At 46.0% G+C, this 18,781-nt stretch overlaps 1 protein-coding gene across 1 annotated transcript; it reads left to right on the forward strand.

Moving 5' to 3' along the window:
- The first annotated feature begins 4,082 nt into the window (after positions 1-4,082).
- On the forward strand, positions 4,083-18,730 carry LPCAT3 (lysophosphatidylcholine acyltransferase 3). The gene is given in 14 exon segments (XM_030449497.1): positions 4,083-4,148; positions 4,151-4,283; positions 12,833-12,940; positions 13,049-13,155; positions 13,307-13,400; positions 13,513-13,550; positions 14,582-14,760; positions 15,171-15,279; positions 15,976-16,062; positions 16,384-16,550; positions 17,173-17,320; positions 17,842-18,000; positions 18,120-18,246; positions 18,380-18,730. Coding segments are annotated over 13 exon segments (1,512 nt in total). The 3' UTR covers positions 18,237-18,246; positions 18,380-18,730.
- Positions 18,731-18,781: the final 51 nt, after the last annotated feature.

Genomic DNA, 18,781 nt, shown 5'->3' on the forward strand with positions numbered 1-18,781 from the left:
CCCTTCAAACCTAGTTTAAAGCCCTCCTGGTCAGCCCCACCAACTTACAGGCTATAGTTCTTTTGCCCCTGCTAGACAGATGAAACCCATCTGAACTGAGGACACTGGATACCATGGAATTTGCCCCATGGTCAAAAAAAACCAAAATTCTTCTGGTGGCACCCATCCTTTTGCCACCATAAGATGTGTTTTCCTAGTCCTCTCCTCATTCATCCCTGCTACTGCAGGAACTGAGGTGAACACCACCCGTGCTCCTGTCCCATTGACTCATCATCCCAGCACTTTGAAATCCTTTTTAATTGCCCTGGTATTTCTTCCATTAATGCCACCTGGACTACCCACAGTGCATAATGATCCGAGGGTCGAATTATCTCAGGGAGTGTCCTACTGATATTCGTCATCTGGGCCCTGGGAAGGCATCAGACCTCACTGTGGGATGGGTCCAGTCAGCATGCAGGGCCTTCAGTTGCTCTCAGAAGGGACTCACCAACTACACCCACCCTTCTTTTTTTCTTTATAGCTGTGGTTGTAATCTGTCTGGTAGATGGGGTGCAACCAGGAGACCCTCCAGACAGATCTTCCTCTTGACTGTCCTCTACCTGATTCTCTGGGTCCAGGGCCCCACATCCATTCTTCAAGGGCACCCAGGGTGGTGATGGAAGTCAGGAGGGGATTCTTTTACCTCTTTGGTCAGGACCCTGTTTCCATTCCTCCCATCTACTTGGTTTGCTCCATCTGCCTAATGGCAGGAAGTGCAGGGCTTCACCATCTCCTGCTGAACTTCTTCTGGGGGTGACTCCACCAGTCAATTTCCCTAATGCTTCTCAGCCTCTGCACCTGTTCCTTGAGCTCTGTCACCAGGCAGATGTACCACCAGAAGATGTACCATCCCATGCCACCAGCCCCGCAAAGTACCAGTGGCCACAGCTACAGTGGTTGGTGCCAGGTTATAGTCTGACCTTCAAAGCAAGGCCATTGCCCACAGAACCTAAGTAATCCTCCAGCAATGATTTACATTTTTATAGAAAGAGGATATGAAGGGGAAAGATGATGAGAGGGGAAGACAGACGTGGAGGTTAAAGGAAGAGTGCAAGATTATGATATTTCCCTAGTATATTCTCCAACTTTTGGCTGTCTAAAGTGTAGAGCCTTAATGAGCCAGAAGCTGCATATCTCACTGTTTACATGTTCTCAATGGATCTTTCTTTCATGAATGTTCTAATCACTTTTTAACTTGTTCATGAACTTCTAATAAAATTCTAACAATGACCTGTGAGACAATAGCATGGTCAAGCTGGATAAGACACTAAGAGCCTATATCTGCACAACTGTTACATCTGTAAAATAATTTAATTGTATCCAACACAGGAGGAAGCTTGATTATGGACTTCTTCACTGCTGATGCCATCAGGCCTCCTTTTCCTTTGTAAAGTCTAAGCTGATGGAGTCAGCTATCCAGGAGGGGGTTTAAACCCTTGCTGACCATCTTGGACTGCCACTCTGCACCTGATGCTGCCTTCAGGGGCTTCTGGAGGTCAAGGCCAAGACCTTCCCTTCTTCACACCCTTCCTTACTGCATTGATTACTCTTAATTTCCATTTTTCTCACCTTCTCTGAACCTTGGGGACTTGTCCAGGCATCTTCTGAACATCTCCAAGGCTGAAGATTTCCCAGCTTCTCTAAGCACTGTGTCCACGGTGAAGCACCCTTAGATTCAACTGAGATTTCCTTTGTGACAGCTTAAGGCCATTGCTTCTCACTGTTTCACTGTGGACCTCTGAAGTGATTCTGGCTCAGTTCTTCCTTACCCCACATTAAGCCACATATTCTGCCGGGTCAATTTGTTTTGATGAATTTTGTGAGGTTTCTGTCAAACCATTCCTTCATTCTTTTCATTCCTTCTCTAGTCTACTCTCTGCACCCTCTCCATCTTCAACTGCACTGCTCCATGTGCAGTTAAACTGCTTTTCCGAGACTATTTCTTCTTCCTTCTTTGGATGTCTGCCTTTGCCATTTTGGGGTGGGGAAAGGAAGATTGCAGGAAAAAGCACATTATATAAAGTGCAACCCATGCCCACCAAGACCTTTTCCCAGGGGTTTAGGACAATATGCCCCTGACGCCTTGTTGCTGACACTTAGGACCTCAGACTGGCAGCTGACACTCATCCATCACCCCTGTGTGGCCCAGCGCCTCTTGGCCCAGTTGCTCTGTACTGGGCTTGCCCAGGTGCTCTGCAAGCAAAGACAGGAAAAGCAAAGGTGAATGCTGGAGAAAAAAATACGGGGACGGGAGGGGAGGGGGGGACGGAGAACCACAAGCCAAGGCAAACAAGAGGGCAGGGGTGGGGAAGCAGAGGCACTGAATGAACATTGTCTGCTAATCAGAGGTTAGCAGTGCTAGCAGCAAGATGGTGGCAGCAAACTGTCCCTGCCCATCACCAGTGGATGAGCCCATGCCACAGCCATGCCATAAGCCTCATGGTCAGAGCTGCACCTATGTCAGTGTAGTGCTGTGCACCAGCACAGGGTGAGAGACCATGGGCTAAGAAGCAGCTCAGCAGGATCCTGAGGGGATCCTGGCACACCATCCTGTGATGCACCCTTGTAGCAGTGTGAGCTAAGAGCACAAATGACAGCAGGTGGAGAGGAGTGATTATTTCTCTCTGTGTGGCACAGATAAAGTTATATGTGGTACAGTTTCCATTCCGGGCTTCCCAGCATGAGAGGTGTGAACAAACTGAAAAGAGCCCAGTGGAGGACCACTTGGTAGGGGACTGGATACTAAGGAATCTGGAATACTAAGGTTTGCATAGCCTGGAAAAGAGAAGGGCAAGGGAGGGGGAGGTTTGTAGACTCATCTCCCAAGCAAGTAAGGTCTATACAGGCACGTTGGCTGGTCAGTCCCTCCCAGTCAGATTTGACAAAGAATGGGATCTAATAGGTCTTACTGTCTAATGGGTGGCTGTAAAGAGGATGGAGTCAGGCACTTCTCAGGACAAGAGATGATGGGCATAACTTGCAACAGAGGCAATGCAGAGTATAATTTAGGCAAAAAAATACTTCACCCAAAGCATGATTCAGCACTGGTTCAGGTGCCTGGGGAGGCTGGGAGCTCTCCACCCATGAAAGTGTACAGCAATTGCCCAGGCAATGCCCTGAGCAACATGGTCCAGTTTTGGAGTCCTGCTTGTCAGCAGGGGATTGGATCAGCCCTCCAGAGGACCCTTTTCATATAAACCTGTATTGTCTGTGCTTACCCCTCCAGCTAAGTTCGTGCAATACTGCCCACCTGAACGTCACGGCAGGAAAATGGTAACACAAACAAGGGGAAGAGGATCACATCCTTAGCACCTGAAGTTTTTGCTGAGACCTTGGGGTGCACCCATGGCAACCTGCATGGGGGATACACCTAGAAGGTCCCCCAGCTGAAGAGTTACGAGGAGACTGTGTGTGGGGGCAGAGCCACCGAGTGACCACAGGGAACTGGGTGCCATGGTGACAAGGCAGGGGACAGCTACCTGGTGGGGGAAGCGTGTCCCTTTGGGTCACAAGAGCCCAGCACCCTGGGCATTTCCTGGGAGCCACTTGGGTTGTCCAGACCTGGCAGCACCGTGGAGGTTCTGTAGCGTGCCTTGTTCTCACCCAGCAGCACAGCACCCCAAGCCGAGGCGGAGACCCAGATCCACGTCCCCTCGCCGATTGCAACCGAAGTCCTGCCCCGCTGGCACAACCACCACTCCCTCCCCTGGACACCCGGTGCCCGCGAATAACCCCCGTCCCGCCCCTCCCCTCCCCGCCCCGCCCCGCCTCTCGCCGCTCGCTGCTCGCCGCTCTCCTGTCTCGCCGCAGCCAATGGGGAAGGAGGCGGCCTCCGCCTCTCCCTCTTGTCCCCGCCCGCCGCCGCCGGGACCTCTCCCCGCCCCCTCGGAAGCGCTTTCGCCAATTGCCGTCTGGCGGGGACGGCCCCGCGGCACCGCCCACCCGCGGGGTAACCTTTGCCTCAGTGAGCGCAGGCCCCGCCCCACTGCCACTCGCTGTCCAATCGGAGGCGCCGCGGGGGCGCGGCCGGCCCGGCCCAGCCAATGGGCGCGGAGGGGGCCGCGAGCGGTGCGGGGGCCGGGGTGGTTGGTGCCGCTGCCGGGTTCGGGGAACGAAGGACCGGCCGGCTCGGCGGCCGGCGGAGAAGATGGCGGTGGCGGGGTCCGGCTGGGGCCTGGCCCAAGCGGCCGAGGCCCTGGGTTCGTCGGAGCAGGCGCTGCGCCTCATCATCTCCATCCTGATGGGTAAGGGAGGACAGAAGGCGCGGCGGTCGGGAGTGACGGGCGAGCCCCGAGCAGGGCGTCCCTCCCGCCGTGGGGCCGGCCGACCCCTCCGCTCCCCTCCGCCACCGTGCCGTGCCCTGCCGGGCAGCGCTGCGCTGCGCGGAGGCCGAGGCCGGGGCAGCTCCTTGCCGGCGCGGAGTCGCACCTGTGTCAGCGCCGCCGTGCCAGGCCACGTGTGCGCGGGGAGCCGCCGGGCGAGCCCACCCGCCAGCACCGGCCCGGCGGAGAGCGGTCTGCGCCCGGCTGCTGCTGCGGCGCGATCGGGACGTGTCTGGCAGCAGCTAACGGGGCAATCCCCCACCGGCGGACAGAGGGAGCCCGCTGTGAAGGGCGGGAGAGCCGGCGGGTCTGCCCGCGGGAAGTCTGGGTGCCCGTCAGAGGGTTGCGGGCACCCCCCGTCGAGGGGCGGGAGCACAGCCTGTCTCTGGGGACACGCGGAGCCGGCCGCGGTGGTGCCGGTAGCGGGAGTGCAACGAAGCGAGTCTGGTTCGGGTCCGTGCCGTGGGCGACGTTTTGGGCGCAAGAACTTTGTTTGCAGTTGTCCCGCTGTGTTGGCGTGAGTGCCGGGTCCTGCGTGTGCATCGCGTTCCCCACGCACGTGTGCCCGGAGGGGTGCGCGCTGAGGAGTCCCCGCAGCCCCTTTGAGATGCCGCCCCATCCGAGCGCAGAGAGAGAGAGATCTCTGCCCAGAGACATTGCGGGTGTCCGCAGCAGTCACGGAGCTGTGCGAGCGTGGCGTGTCGTCACGGGGACTGCCAGGTAGGGTGAGCGAAGCCTAACAGCTAAGTGGCTGGAAGACCTGGGATGTTGTGCTGGCACTCCACCTGCAATGAGAAGTGTGTTGCAAAACACACGCTGCTTGTGCTTATCTAAACGTGAGCTAACTAAGTCACATGTAAAATGGCCAAAGGCAGGGCTGGAGTCACAATGTGGGCTAAGCGTTGAGGGGGAGATTGTGGCTCCCAAAACATTAATTCAGGGCTATAGACAGCATTAATTCATGCTGTCTGGATATATCTCTGCAGATGCCCAGTGAAACTTAGGGCTTTGAAAGCTTTTGGTGGTGTAGTCACCTAGCAGATAGGATGTGCAAGCTTTTATCTGAACCTAAAAATATATTGGAAGGGGTACAGCTGCTAGTGTGTAATCTGTCAAAGTTCCTTTGGCTAACTAGATGTGTAACTTTCAAAAGGGGCACAGGAAAAGTTGTGTCACTTCGTAACTGTGGTCTGGACCACACTTGGTTCTGTTTGATTTGCTGTGCAATGTGAAAGATCAAACAAAACATTCTTTATGTAGATAACAGGGGGTTGAACTGGCTATAATTTTGAACTTAACTTAGAAGTTACACCAGACTTCTTCTCCAAAAGGAAAAGTAATAGAAAACGTATACAGGACATGCACATAAATCAGTGTGAGCTAATCTGCCAGGTCCCTCAGCTGAACAGAAAAAGTCTTGCTGGCCTTTCTCCCACGTTTGTCTCTTGTACTTTAATTGTGATCTGATTAAATCTACTTGCCTGGCAGAAACCTAAACCAGAAAAAGCAGATAGTTTGCTACTGGGCTAGTTTACTGAACCAGTCAAGAGACTAGTCTAACAAGTATGGATATAAAAAAGGTGTTAGCAAGCATGTGTGGAGGCAGATGCATACAGTAGGGTGGTGTTTTTGCAGAATGCCCCTTGAACATGTTCTCTTGAGTTCCTCATTGTAGCAGTAAGCTAGAACGTGGCATTGGAAGGCTGTTTACTGCGTGGTGTCCTATGGGTGAGCAAACCCACACTGCTTTGAAATAAACAGCAAAGAATTATCATAATGGTAAGAATAGATGCCCGCTGCAGTCAGTGCATTCATAAAGTCCCCATGCTAAGCCACTGAGATGGAACAGTGTCCCTTCCTGATGTAGGCCACTGTCTTCTTTGCATAAAGTCTTAATGGATCTTTATAATTTGTGGTAAAAGTCTGGGATTAGAGACTGGGAACCTGCTCACATCTCTTTGCCTTGCATACCTGAAATGTGTATGCTCCCAGGAGGCTAGAGCTGCACATTTCCTTGTCCTTTTCCCCTCACTCAGTATCTCTTAATTACATGCAACTGAAGGCATAACTTCAGACAGAAGGCTTAGAGGCATGCGAAACAGCCTTGTCTACAGTTTGATACTCTCACAGGTCATGTAGATTGAACCACTCAGGCAGGAAGGATTGACTCCAGCTTTCCTGCTTAATGCATGAGTAGTAAAGTGTTATACCATTACACTAAAAGGAAGGGCCAAGCACCACTCCAGAGCAATGTGGGAGTGAGAAGAGTTCCTTAACTTGGCACTAGCAAAGAAGTGTTCGTTTAATTGCAGCTTAGCTTACAATCCTTTTAATGTGACTGAAGGCTTTAAACCTGCTGGTAATGCAACTGGCACTGCTGACCACTTTGTACAGTGGCGTGGGGTATAAATGAAAGGTGTTTCTAAAAGCTGGTACTGTCATTAGGACAGGCAAGATATGGCTTTTCCCACAGTTCCTCCATTTCAGGTGTTTGCATAGATTCAGGAAGAGAATTATTTTGTGCCTACAGCTAATACTGCTGAATTACTTCAAAGCAAGACCATGAGGATGACACATGGTACTCTGTTCATAAGATGGATTTAAAAGTTGTTGCTTGTTTCTTCTTCTGTAATGCAGTTCATCCTCTATATTGTGCAGTTCTACTGTGACAACTGTTTCTAGGGTTTCACTGTTTAGTAGATCACTAGAAACTGGTAAAAAATAGCCTTTTTAAAAAGAGGAAGAATTGGAAAGAACTTTGAAACTTCTTATGTTTATTTCCAGAGAAGGCTGAATTATTGTTGAAAAAATAGGACTCTCTTGATTCAGACTAAGACTGCACACTTAGTCATGATCTCATATAACTAAATGAGGTCATGTAAATCTATTATCATTCTGCCAGTCGTGAAAAAAGTTTAAATACAGGGTAGAAAGAGAAAGGAGGAAGAGCAACCGAGAGCAAAAATGAAAGTAGTCCTAAAAGGCGCCAAGTTTTCTTAGTGAAGATTGTAACAGCACATTGCTGAGCAAATTATGGGGGGTTTAGTCACAGCTTTACATTTAAATCAGAGACACCTCCTTTACATCCTGCAATTTTGAAGCAAATAATACAACTAGAATAGATTCCATTACCCAGAAGATTAAAAAACAACTTCAGAGTTCCTATATGTGAAAATTTGCATAAATGAAGAATTTAGGCTTCAATTTGGCAATATTATCAACAGCAGTAATACTTGAAGGATAGTTCTGGATCCTGCCACTTAAAAAGCTGTTGTATGTCTAGTACACTCATGTCTATCAATCATACAAAAATGTCTTCTGAGGTATGTCCTCTACTCTGCACTCTTCAGGAGGTCCAGGCTTAGTGTTCCCCCAGGAGAAACTGCCTTTAGGTCAGCATGGAAGGCATCCGTGGTCTCAGCTCCATAGCTGCAGAGTTACTTTCTGGTTGCTGGAGTGAGTGGCCACACTATTAGACAGTGGCTTGCAAGCTACCTGGCGTGCTCTGCTGCCTGGTGTGGAGAGGGGCCAGCATAGTCTGTAGAGCTCTGTGCCAGAACTGACCCTGCTGATCTGCCAGGAAAAGCACTGGGAAAGTCTTCTCTCATCTATAGACATGGCAGTGACCTGCAGAAATTAACATGTTCTGACTGAATAGATGCCAGAAACCAGCTGCTTTGCTTGCGAATGGTCTTATCTCCTCCTCTTCTATCTCTTTAACATTTTTTTTACGTCCTCTGCTTATTCCTGCTCTCTGAATCTTGGAAGATTTTTCGACTCAGTGAAATTCTCCCTGTGGTCACCCAAATCATGTCCCCATCTGGTCAGCCAAGCAAGAACCTTGCTGAAGGGGAGGAAAACAACTGGTTTCAATGGTAAGAAGTGAGAGAAGAAGTTGTAAGAGGCAGCACCATTCTGTCACAGGTGCTAAAATCAGCCCTGTCACAGAGCACTCAAGCTGCCTTTTTTAAACTCTTAGCTTTCAAATACATCTTATTCCTTAAAAAAAAAATCTGTATAATGCTACACACTGCTTGTATCTACATTAGCAAGTAAAATGGTACAGGAGTAGACCTGTAGAGCAGACTAGGTTTTTTTGCAGTACCTGATGGGCTTGGGGCATTTACTTTGGATTTGCTTCAGTCTGGTCATACAGACAGAGCACCCTTTGGAATGTGTTTTCAGTTCACTTCAGGTTTGTCTGATAGAGTCCTGTACACATGATTTGAGACAGTTCTGCTATGCAAAATATAGCACCTTAAATGGATTTCAAAAGTACACTCTGGGCTGAATTAAAATACTCGTGTGTACACCCAGTGTTAAACAAGATGTGGGACTTTTGCAGTATTATAGGCAGAAAAAGCAATACCTTTGAAATGAAGATACTAAGTAAGGCTTAGATATTTACATGTCTTTTTCCTGTTGTCCCCTTCCTTTTAGTTTTAGCAGTCTTACAAGAAAGTTGAAGCAGTTGATCTGCTAGATGTTGACAAAGGTAGATGGAGTTAACTGATCAGCAAAAGGGAGAAGAATAAAAATAGTCTGATCTGCTCTCCTGAAGATGAAACGAAGCTAACACATTTAAAGGGGGAAATGAAGGGAGCAGAGATGAAAAGAATGTTTCTTTTGTTGTTATTTGGTGGTGTTATTTGTAGCTTTATCTCTAAGAAAAAAAACCCCAGTATCTTAATCACCCATTCCAGAAGATGGCAAATGTGACAGCTCTGGTTTTACTTGGAATTATAACTATCCTCCTGCCTAATCCAGCATCTTGCTTATTTACTTTTTTGCTCAGTTAGATTCTTGTATCTGTGGACAACCTGGGCATTGTGCAGCTGCCTGTTACTCTCTCAAATGGCTGTTGGGAAAAAGCTGACCTTGTCATTTCCTTCAAGTGCTGGAGTTCTGTTAACAACGTATTATCCTCTTGTTCCCATGAAGTAAAAAAAGAAAAGGAGTTTAGCAGCAGCATGTCCCGGCCAATTTGTCCCTTTTGTATCAATTGCTAATTCCCTGCTATAGAAAGTCTTATCTAGAGGCAAAAATCAACTTAGCATGCAGACTACTTTTTAATTCCATGGTGCACAGAGAGGAGAATTACGTTGGATCAGTGGGTCACCTTCTGTTTTCCCCTGGTGTGTTACAGCTGGTTTCCTGCCTCGGGGGAGCTGTGAAAGAGGAGTTTGGCAGGTAGGGCACTGCTGTACAGACTCCCTCAGCAGCAAGGAGCTGTGTCTCCACTCCTGTTGCTTCTGAATGGGGAAAGCAAAGCAGCAGAACATCCTGCAGCACTGACATACCCAAATGTGACTGCAAGCCTGCCAGGAGGCAACAGTGTCATGAAAAATTCCCCTTCTGCTTTTGCTGTGCTGATTCAGGTTGCTTCAAGAACCCTGTAGTGGGGCAGGAGTGCTGCTGTTATTGGTAGGAATAGCTCATTGTTTAATAGAGAGTATATGAGTGCTCAGAAATGCACAGGCCACAGCAGAATGGCCACTGCTGCTCAGTATCCACTGTCACTGGGGGGGTGTTGAAGTTTGTATCTGCAGTGTGGAACTCCCCCAGTTGTAAACCTGAGAAAATTATCTCATGTGCAGCAAAACTAACTAAATTGCAGTCCAGAGTACTGCAAGTTGCTCTGGGTATCAGAAGAATTTAGACCAACAACATGATTTTTTTAGCTGCAGCAGCAGCCATGCAGTACAAGATAGGGATTTAAATTTGTGGCTTTCTAAAAACATATACTCTGCACATACCAGTGACTCTATGTGCAAGGGCTCATAATTCTTTATACTTTAGCATTACCCTAACCATGGGGTTCTACACATTCTGCGTAGAGCTAAAAAAGGAGTATGTGCAACAAGTAAGACAGTTTTTTTAATGAGTGGAAACACTATTTTGAGGTGGTAGAAAATAGATAAAATGTCTGGCTTTTAGAAATTTGAGGTACATTATAGTTATGGTCATAACTTAATTCTCTCTACAGCAATGGCTGGAGCCAAAAAAATCTTACTTTTATTTTTTTTCTGATGCTATGGAATGTTTGTAAGATTGTACTGATTTTTGAGAACGGGAGGCCCTTAAAAATGTGGTTTTAAAACCATAAATGGCAACAAACAGCAGTAGATGGTGCCTTGCTTATATTTCTGATCAGATCTTCTTCAAAAGGGGGAAACATTTTTCTGGGGTAAACCTCAGTATTTTAACTTTTTATCAAAGCTGATGTTTACATTTTATAATTTTTTCACCAATTCTCATTTCACAAAGCCAGTTGTTACTAAGTTTATCAAACTTCAGCATGAAAACTGACGGGTCAAAAAAGAATCTCCTTCTGTATGTTTCTGCATAGAAGGCTGTTAGACAATATTACTTCTTGCATGTTTGTTTTTTGTTTTTTTTTTTTTCCAATCACGTTAATTGCTCTAATTCTTTGAGTTATCCCTACAGAGCCTGTATGATTAACTTTCTTTACAGATTCTGTCCTTGCCCCTCAGCTGGCATTCAGGGACAGCAGAGGCAGGTAACTCTGATCCTGGTGTCAGAGCAGGAAGGGAAAATGGGCGTTTTGGGCATGGCATTTTGTGGGGGAATTTGGAGCTGTGGTTGCAGAAGGGAAGATGAAGCTGGATGAGCATGCAGGAGTGAGGTTGCCAGGCTCTGCAGGCAAAGGGCCATGGTATGTGGGGCTGGCTGGTCACTCAGGCCAAGAAAGCATCCTGTGGCGTGGAAACCAGCACTGGACACAAAAGGAGGAAGGAAAAGGAACAAGGAGGCAGGGAAAACCGAAAGAGGGGTGACAACAGGCTGAGGAAATTGGGAGCAGCAGCTTGGTTTCAGGAAGAAACAGGTACACAGCTGGGCTCAGTAAAGTGTGGTGCTGTCTGGGACCTAGAAGGGAGCCCAGAAATCCCTAATACCCCAGGGATTTGGCAGGAAGAGGGAGGACCTTGAAATGGCTCCAGTCCCACCTCAGCCCGTTAGCACTGGCAGACTGCAATATGTGTATTTTACATAAGGAGACAGAGTTTCCTCTCACAGTAATGGCCTTGCTTATTGGAACCTGCCATCCGTCAGACACTTCTTAGCAAAATGTGCATTTCATCACCTTTTATTACAGCTCCATATAAAAATTTAAGTACCTACTGCTGCTATTACTCCATTAGTGCAAGTCTCAGAGATTATCCACTGCTGCAGATTTCAGCTAGGCAGTATGGATGCCAGTATGATGGTATGTGATGAAATTTTTTGTTCTTCTAGAAGATGGTTTTGTTTTCTTTTGTTTTTAATCAGGATAAAAAAACGAAAGCTTGCAAAGTAAAGCAATAAGTAACAGAATGGAGGAATTAAGAGTTGCTTCTGCTGTTCCAGTTCAGCTCTCTGTGCACATGCCTTTAGGAAGAATAATAGTGTAGATTTCACATGCTACTGAGATGGACAATGCTTCCTGTGTCAATATGTATTAAAACATTCCTTTTATTTATTTGTTTGCTTATTGTGTGTTATGTGGCAATGTTTATTGCATGCTACATGAACCTCACCTAGAAAGCAGAATTTAATTTTACTCATGGGTTTCTGTATGTCAGTTCTCACCAAGCTACTATAGTGCTTCACAAATGTTTGCTTCTCACTTCATAGAGCCACAGATGAATAATCTGGAGGCATTTCTAAATTAGACTGGGAGCTGACATGCAGAAAATGCTAGCAAAAAACCCTGCTTCCACTTATCTTAGCTGCTCCATCTGAAATACTTCTGACTTTGATTTTTTTCAAAAATACTGTGTGGGTAATATCAGTGGATTTTAGTTACAGCTTTGTGTGCCCAGTAGTTCACAAATGAGATGCAAATCTGAAGTTGGAGAGGTGGAAAAGAGAACATGCTACTGAAGGTCATTTGAGGAATTCTGGGACTAAAGCTTGTCAGCATTGTGTGAGAACTCGTCAAGGTGGGAGCGGGGTTTGAATTTTTTAAGACAGTGTAATGGTATTGACCATAAAATTCCCAAATTCCCCCCCACTTTTGTTTTGTTTTGGTTCTTTGGTGGGGTTTTTTGGGTTTTGGGGTTTTTTTTGTGTTTTAAGTCCAGATTCTCTCCACATTCACTGTGTTTGTCACAGAATTTGGAAATGAATCAGAGACTAAAATCTGATTCATGAATTTCTGCATTACGTGTCTCATGTACTGAATGAGGCCAGTAACTGTAATCTTGGAATTCCTTGCACTTCAGAGCCAACTTTGATATGTTCCTGTTGAAGTATTTTCTTCTGTATAATATACATAGTCATTCATCTGGCATCTATCTCCCCAGGTGGAAATACAGCATCAGGAATGTATGCTGTGACCTATGTTGATATATCTATGTACAGTACGTGTTCCTAATAACATACTGAAAAAAGCTACAGTCTGGACCACTACAGATGCCTGTCTACACTAATTTACAACTCTTTCTTTATTGTTTTTTTTTCCTCCTCAGGATATCCTTTTGCCTTGTTCCAGCGCTATTTCCTCTTCCAGAAGGAGACCTACCTCATTCATCTCTACAATGTGTTCACGGGACTCTCAATTGCTTACTTCAATTTTGGTAAGATGAGTTTGGGCAGAAAGAGCTGCCTATCCCAGGGTATGCTATGATTTTGGAGGACCTGTGATGTCATTTCTACTCCATCTCTCTCTCTTTCCTGTCCCACAGGGATGCAGTTCTTTCATTCCCTGCTGTGTGTCCTAATCCAGTTCCTCATACTGAGACTAATGGGTCGCACAATCACTGCAGTCTTCACCACGTTCCTATTTCAGATGGTAAAAATCTTTAGTACTGCATCAGTTTGTAGAAAAGAGCCGTCTGTCCACTTTTGTGCTTCCCAGTAACAACTGTGGGTGGAAAAGTGGACACAGTTCAAAACCAGCTGGAGGAGTTAGTTTGAATAACCCAAACAATGGTTTCTTTCAGACATACCTTATGGCTGGATATTACTTCACAGCCACAGAGCATTATGACATCAAGTGGACAATGCCACACTGTGTCTTGACACTCAAGTTGATTGGTGAGTGACATCTACTTTCTGTCTCTTGCCCTGTGCAAGACATGTCTCAGGGAAGAGAGTAGTGCTTGTTCAGCCTATCCCATGGCTTCAAATAATTGTTTCTCACCTCTAGGTCTGGCCATCGATTACTATGATGGAGGAAAAGATCCGGTGAGATACCATTTCTCCTTCATCCCTCCTCCCCTCTTCTGTGGCATTACAGTCAGCTAGAGGTCAGAACACCTAGTTCAAAGGAAGTGCATTCATTGTTTGGTAAAAGCCATAGCTGAGAGGGGAGCATCTATCAGTGTCAGAGGACACTGGATTCTGGAGTGGAAAGAAATAATTTGGAACGGAGACAGTAGTGATTAGAGATGGACAAAAGGTGTTTCAATCATGTCAGAATATTATTTTGCCCCCTTCCAAATTCCGCACCATCTCCTTCCCCAAATGCTGTTGCTTTAGATTCCCAGTCCCAAATGCTGTCTTGTGGGTAGTGTACCTTTAGCTTGCAGACCGTCACCACTGGATCTCAGTTTTCATCTTCCTTTGCCCTGTAAAGTCTAACTGTATCCTTGTGAATGGTTGCCCTTAACTATTTGTTCAGGGCCCTGAACAGATGAAAACAGTGAGAGAAGTTGCACAGCCCAGTGTGTGGGAGAAGGCAGAATGCTTACTACAGTCTCTTAATCCTGCTTCAAGTATCTAAATTCCCCATCTCCTGTTTGGGGCCTGACTGAGTCTTAAGCACCCATGAAACCACCCCTGACTGTAAGAAGACAAGGTTGAGCTGAGATGTCCACAAAGTTCCAAGTATTTAAAGACAACGAATTCTTGCATCGTGAAGTAGGAATTGTGGGACAATAAGGTCTTAGGAGAGTACTGTTTGCAGTCAGACTGGGATAGGTCAGATACAGTGCTACTACTATGGCAGCAAGGATGCATGTCAATAGATCCGTTTCATGTTTTGAGCTCATTTGGGAATAAAGATCTGTGCAATGGGTCTTAGCCATTGGATCTTGTTGCTTTTTAAAGGTAGTGAGCGTAGACAGGGCTGGAGAGAAGAATGAACATTAAATACAAAGTTCCATATACGTGGAGAGCAACAACTGAGACCAATAATGAAGTAGGCTGAAAACATAGCATCCAGAGCTAGAATGAGATCCCCTAGGATGATATTAATGTCACTGCCTTTGGTGCAGGAGTTCCTGACCCCTGAGCAGCGGCAATTTGCTGTCCGTGGAGTTCCTACCTTGCTGGAGGTCTCAGGATTCTCCTATTTCTATGGTGCCTTCATGGTGGGGCCTCAGTTCTCCATGGTAGACTATCAGAAACTGGCAAGGGGTGAGATGACTGACGTTCAAGGCCAGAGACCCAATAGGTAATAAAAAGCCACCTAGCTTCTCACCTTCCTAAGACCCCAGAATGCTGAATCTTCCACATGTTCCCTGCAGCAGAGTGCCTTCTTACCTCAACACTAAAGTATTGTGATCAAAAATTATTTTTAAAACATGGCAACTTTAAAAAGCTGCTCGTAAGTCTCTGCATGATGTCCTAGCATTGTTCCAGGGCATGAACATCAACAACCACTTGACATCTTTGGAACAGACTCGGTCCCAACCTGGTCATGTTAGCATCTGAGCTTCCAAACAGAGGCATCTGCTGCAGTGGAAGATGGTGACTCCCTATTGCTATCTCCCCTACCTCCTCTTCTCAACTTGTTTTTAAAATTATGAATTTGACAGTCTCTTTCCAAGGCTTTTCTTTGACCTTCGTATTTTTCCTTCTCAGTTTTGTGCCTGCTCTCAAGCGCCTGAGTTTGGGTCTCCTGTTTCTAGTAACCTATACCTTGTCAAGCCTGTACATCTCAGATGAATACCTCATCTCAGATGATTATATGGTACGTATGGCAGTCCTGGAGTGTGGAAGAATTTCACTTCTCTGGTGGGCACTTCATCTACAAGAGTGGAATTTTTAATTTTTCTTTTTTTAATTTTGCCTCAAACTAAAAATAAGCCAGCAACTAGTGATAAGCCTTTCCACAACTGATCTGGCTTTACTGCCTGTCCTATAGATTCCATTTTATGCAGAACAGAAATATGTTAAACTGAACTGAATCAAATGAAAACTTACAGAGAATTAATTTTGGGCTTGGAAACCTAACATATGTATTTTGTGACCTTTTAATGACCTTCCATTTAACCATTACATACAAAGAACTTCATTAAAGTAATTTGAGAGACTTTAGAGCAATTTTGAGGTTCTTAGAAAACTCTTAACAAGTAATTGCAACCTGCAGGTTATCAGTGTTTCTGTGTCAGTATGACTAAATGGAGGTGTAAATTCTACAATGATTATGCTAATTTCATAGTCTTCTAAAAGTACCTATTTCAGTACATCCAAATATTACCAAAGGAAGGAGGATTATACATAAATCTGAAGAATCCAGTAGCCTGGCAGTCCGGTCCCTATAGCAGTCTCAACACACACATCAGATTAAAACAAAAGATGCTGATGAGTTCTCATCCACCTTTTCTCATTATTCCCACTCAACTCCAGTGTTTATTTTCATTCTATTTCCTTCTTCTCTCTGCAGGAGAAGCCCTTCTGGTTCCGTTGTGGTTACATATTGATCTGGGGAAAAATTATACTCTACAAATACGTAACCTGCTGGCTTGTTACGGTGAGTTTGGGTATCGTTCCAGAAACAAGAGACAAATGAACAAACACAGCACCTTTGCAGCTACTTAGCATGCTCTTGGACTTTGCACTAAATGGAACTAATCCAAATATCTGGGGATCAGTGCAGGATAGTTTAGCTTGCTTTAAGTTAGTAAAGACTATCTAACTAAAAAGGCAGTTTTTATTCCACTTGTTTCATCGACAGTGGTGCCTCTCCACTCTATAATAACAGAGTCAGAGCTTCCCCCAGCTCTGCCTTTCAAAAAAGCAAAAAAAAAAAAGCATGTTTTTTTCCATCTTTCTTGTGAATCTTTTTTCTTAGGAAGGTGTCTGCATCCTTGTTGGTTTGGGGTACAATGGGAAGGACAAGAATGGAAAGCCTTTATGGAATGCCTGTGCCAACATGAAGGTCTGGCTGTATGAGACAACACCTTTGTTTACAGGGACCATCGCTTCTTTCAACACCAACACCAATGCTTGGGTGGCCCGGTGAGCAGGACAAAAATCTCTTTCTATAATGCGTTAGGAACATCTGTGACAACAGAACCAAGATCCTAGGCTAGGAGAAAGCATTAGAGGAGTGTCTGCATTTTCAGTTCCTACACACTTTCTTCCAAATTTTGCTGCTGTCCCATTTTGAAAAAGGTTACTGGGTTAGAGAGAGCTTTTCGTTCCATCTGAAAGAGCAGTTCACTAATCAGTTGATGTCAAGAAGGGGCAGAAGCTAGAATGGGACCACAGCAAGCGCTGTGGCTGCCTGGTCCAACAGCTACAGAACTGCTCTGACAGTGGTTCCTACATCACCCCTCTTGATGCTTCCTGTGCAATGACTGAGCCAGGTTTTGGCTCAACACACTTGCTGGGACACACAACTGAATTGTAAAATATGTTCATCTCTGCATGCATCACTAGATGAACCACTTCTTGCCACTAGCTGTGATTTCTTCAAGAAAAGGTCTGAGGTACATCTTGCCCTGGTGAGGGGAGCTGCCTTGCCGTTCCTGCCACCACAGGGTGTGCAGAGTCACCTGGGCCCTGCACCTCTGACACAGAGAAGGGAGGACAAGCAATAAACTAGAAGCACTTCCAATTTGTTTCTTTTCTGCTCTAGTTACATCTTCAAGCGCCTGAAGTTCCTGGGTAACAAACTGCTGTCACAGGCACTGGCCCTGTTCTTCCTGGCCATTTGGCACGGGCTGCACTCTGGCTACCTGGTGTGCTTTCAGATGGAGTTGCTTATAGTCATCGTTGAAAGACAGGTGCGCTTTGTCTGAGTTACCAAAACGGGGTGGCCTGCATTAGCCTTTCCCTGGGAACCTGGAAAAACTACCACACTGAGGGCTTTACTTGGATTGAATATGAAAAACAGATCCTCACTTTGGTTTTCAAACATCATACAGTTCTGTTCTCAAGAGCTCAGTAGGTTGCTGGCTTCTGCACAGACAAGCCATAAATTGAGTGAAGATGACAGGAAGGAAAATGGAGAACCTGGCATATGAATAGAGGGCAACAGAAGTGCTTGGCAGCTGGAGAGGTTGGAGGACAAGCACATGAGCTGAATTCCTCTGCTAAATCGGCCAGTACTGAGAGAACAGCATTCCCTATTTAAACTTTTTTTTCCTTAATTAAAACATTGAGCAGGGTAGGGTACTTATATTTTAGGATGTCTGCTTACTAAAATTCATTTTACACAGCTGGCTAGGTACTTTGGCCTCAAAGCCTGCGTTATATAGCCATAGGACATCCAGCTGAGGAGAATTCTGTGTTTTCTTAAAATCAGGTCATAAACCTCATTCGGGATAGTCCTCCCCTGAGCACTTTGGCATCCATCACTGTCTTGCGACCCCTCTTCTACGTGTTGCAGCAGACCAACCACTGGATGTTTATGGGTTACTCTCTGGTGCCATTTTGCCTTTTTACCTGGGACAAATGGATTAAGGTATTTAGTAGCCACAAACAGGTGACCCATGAAAGCAATCCTTTTTCCCTCCATGCTTTCTCATCTGTTCTTGGCTCAAAGCTGCTTGCCGATCCTTAACCCTGCTTTTCTCTTTACAGGTGTACAGATCTGTTTATTTCCTCGGCCATGTGTTGTACTTCACGTTATTATTTGTGTTGCCTTACATTCGCAGATTAGTCGTGCCACGAAAAGAAAAGCTTAAAAAAGCAGAATAACAGCCAAAAGGTAAGACTGTACTATGTGGAGAGAATACTGCACTTGGGACAAGGAGATGAAGTGGGGTAACAGTGTTACATCCCAAGGTGAAAGGCAAACATAAAGCCAACTGAAACAAATCTGGCGCTTTTCTCTTTTTCAGATTGTACCACCTGTGCATTTGTAGGAGTTGATTTAACACTCCAGAAGCAAAGCATCACCTGCCAAGTTCGCTGTGCTAAACTAAGACTTTTTTCTGAACCTGAGGAGGGGGAAAGAGAAAGCACAGCGTCAGAGACCCAAAAGGAGGGAAAAGGAATAAGCTTCCTTCCAGATCCTCCACGTTCTATATGTTGCCTTATCTCTCTGCCTCCCTCGGTGGACACTTGTATCTCTCTGCTGATCTCAGATGATTGTAAAACACTCACGGCAGGCACTGTATTGCATTGGAGCCACCTTCTTGACTTTTCTACGTTGGTCATCCAAGATAAAAATTGCTCCTGGTCTTTTTCAAGTCGGCTTCAGCTCCTTTCCTCTCGGGTTGCCTCAGTGGGGGAGTGCACAC

This window comes from Calypte anna, chromosome 1 (genome assembly GCF_003957555.1).
Source record: "Calypte anna isolate BGI_N300 chromosome 1, bCalAnn1_v1.p, whole genome shotgun sequence".
Taxonomy (NCBI): domain Eukaryota; kingdom Metazoa; phylum Chordata; class Aves; order Apodiformes; family Trochilidae; genus Calypte; species Calypte anna.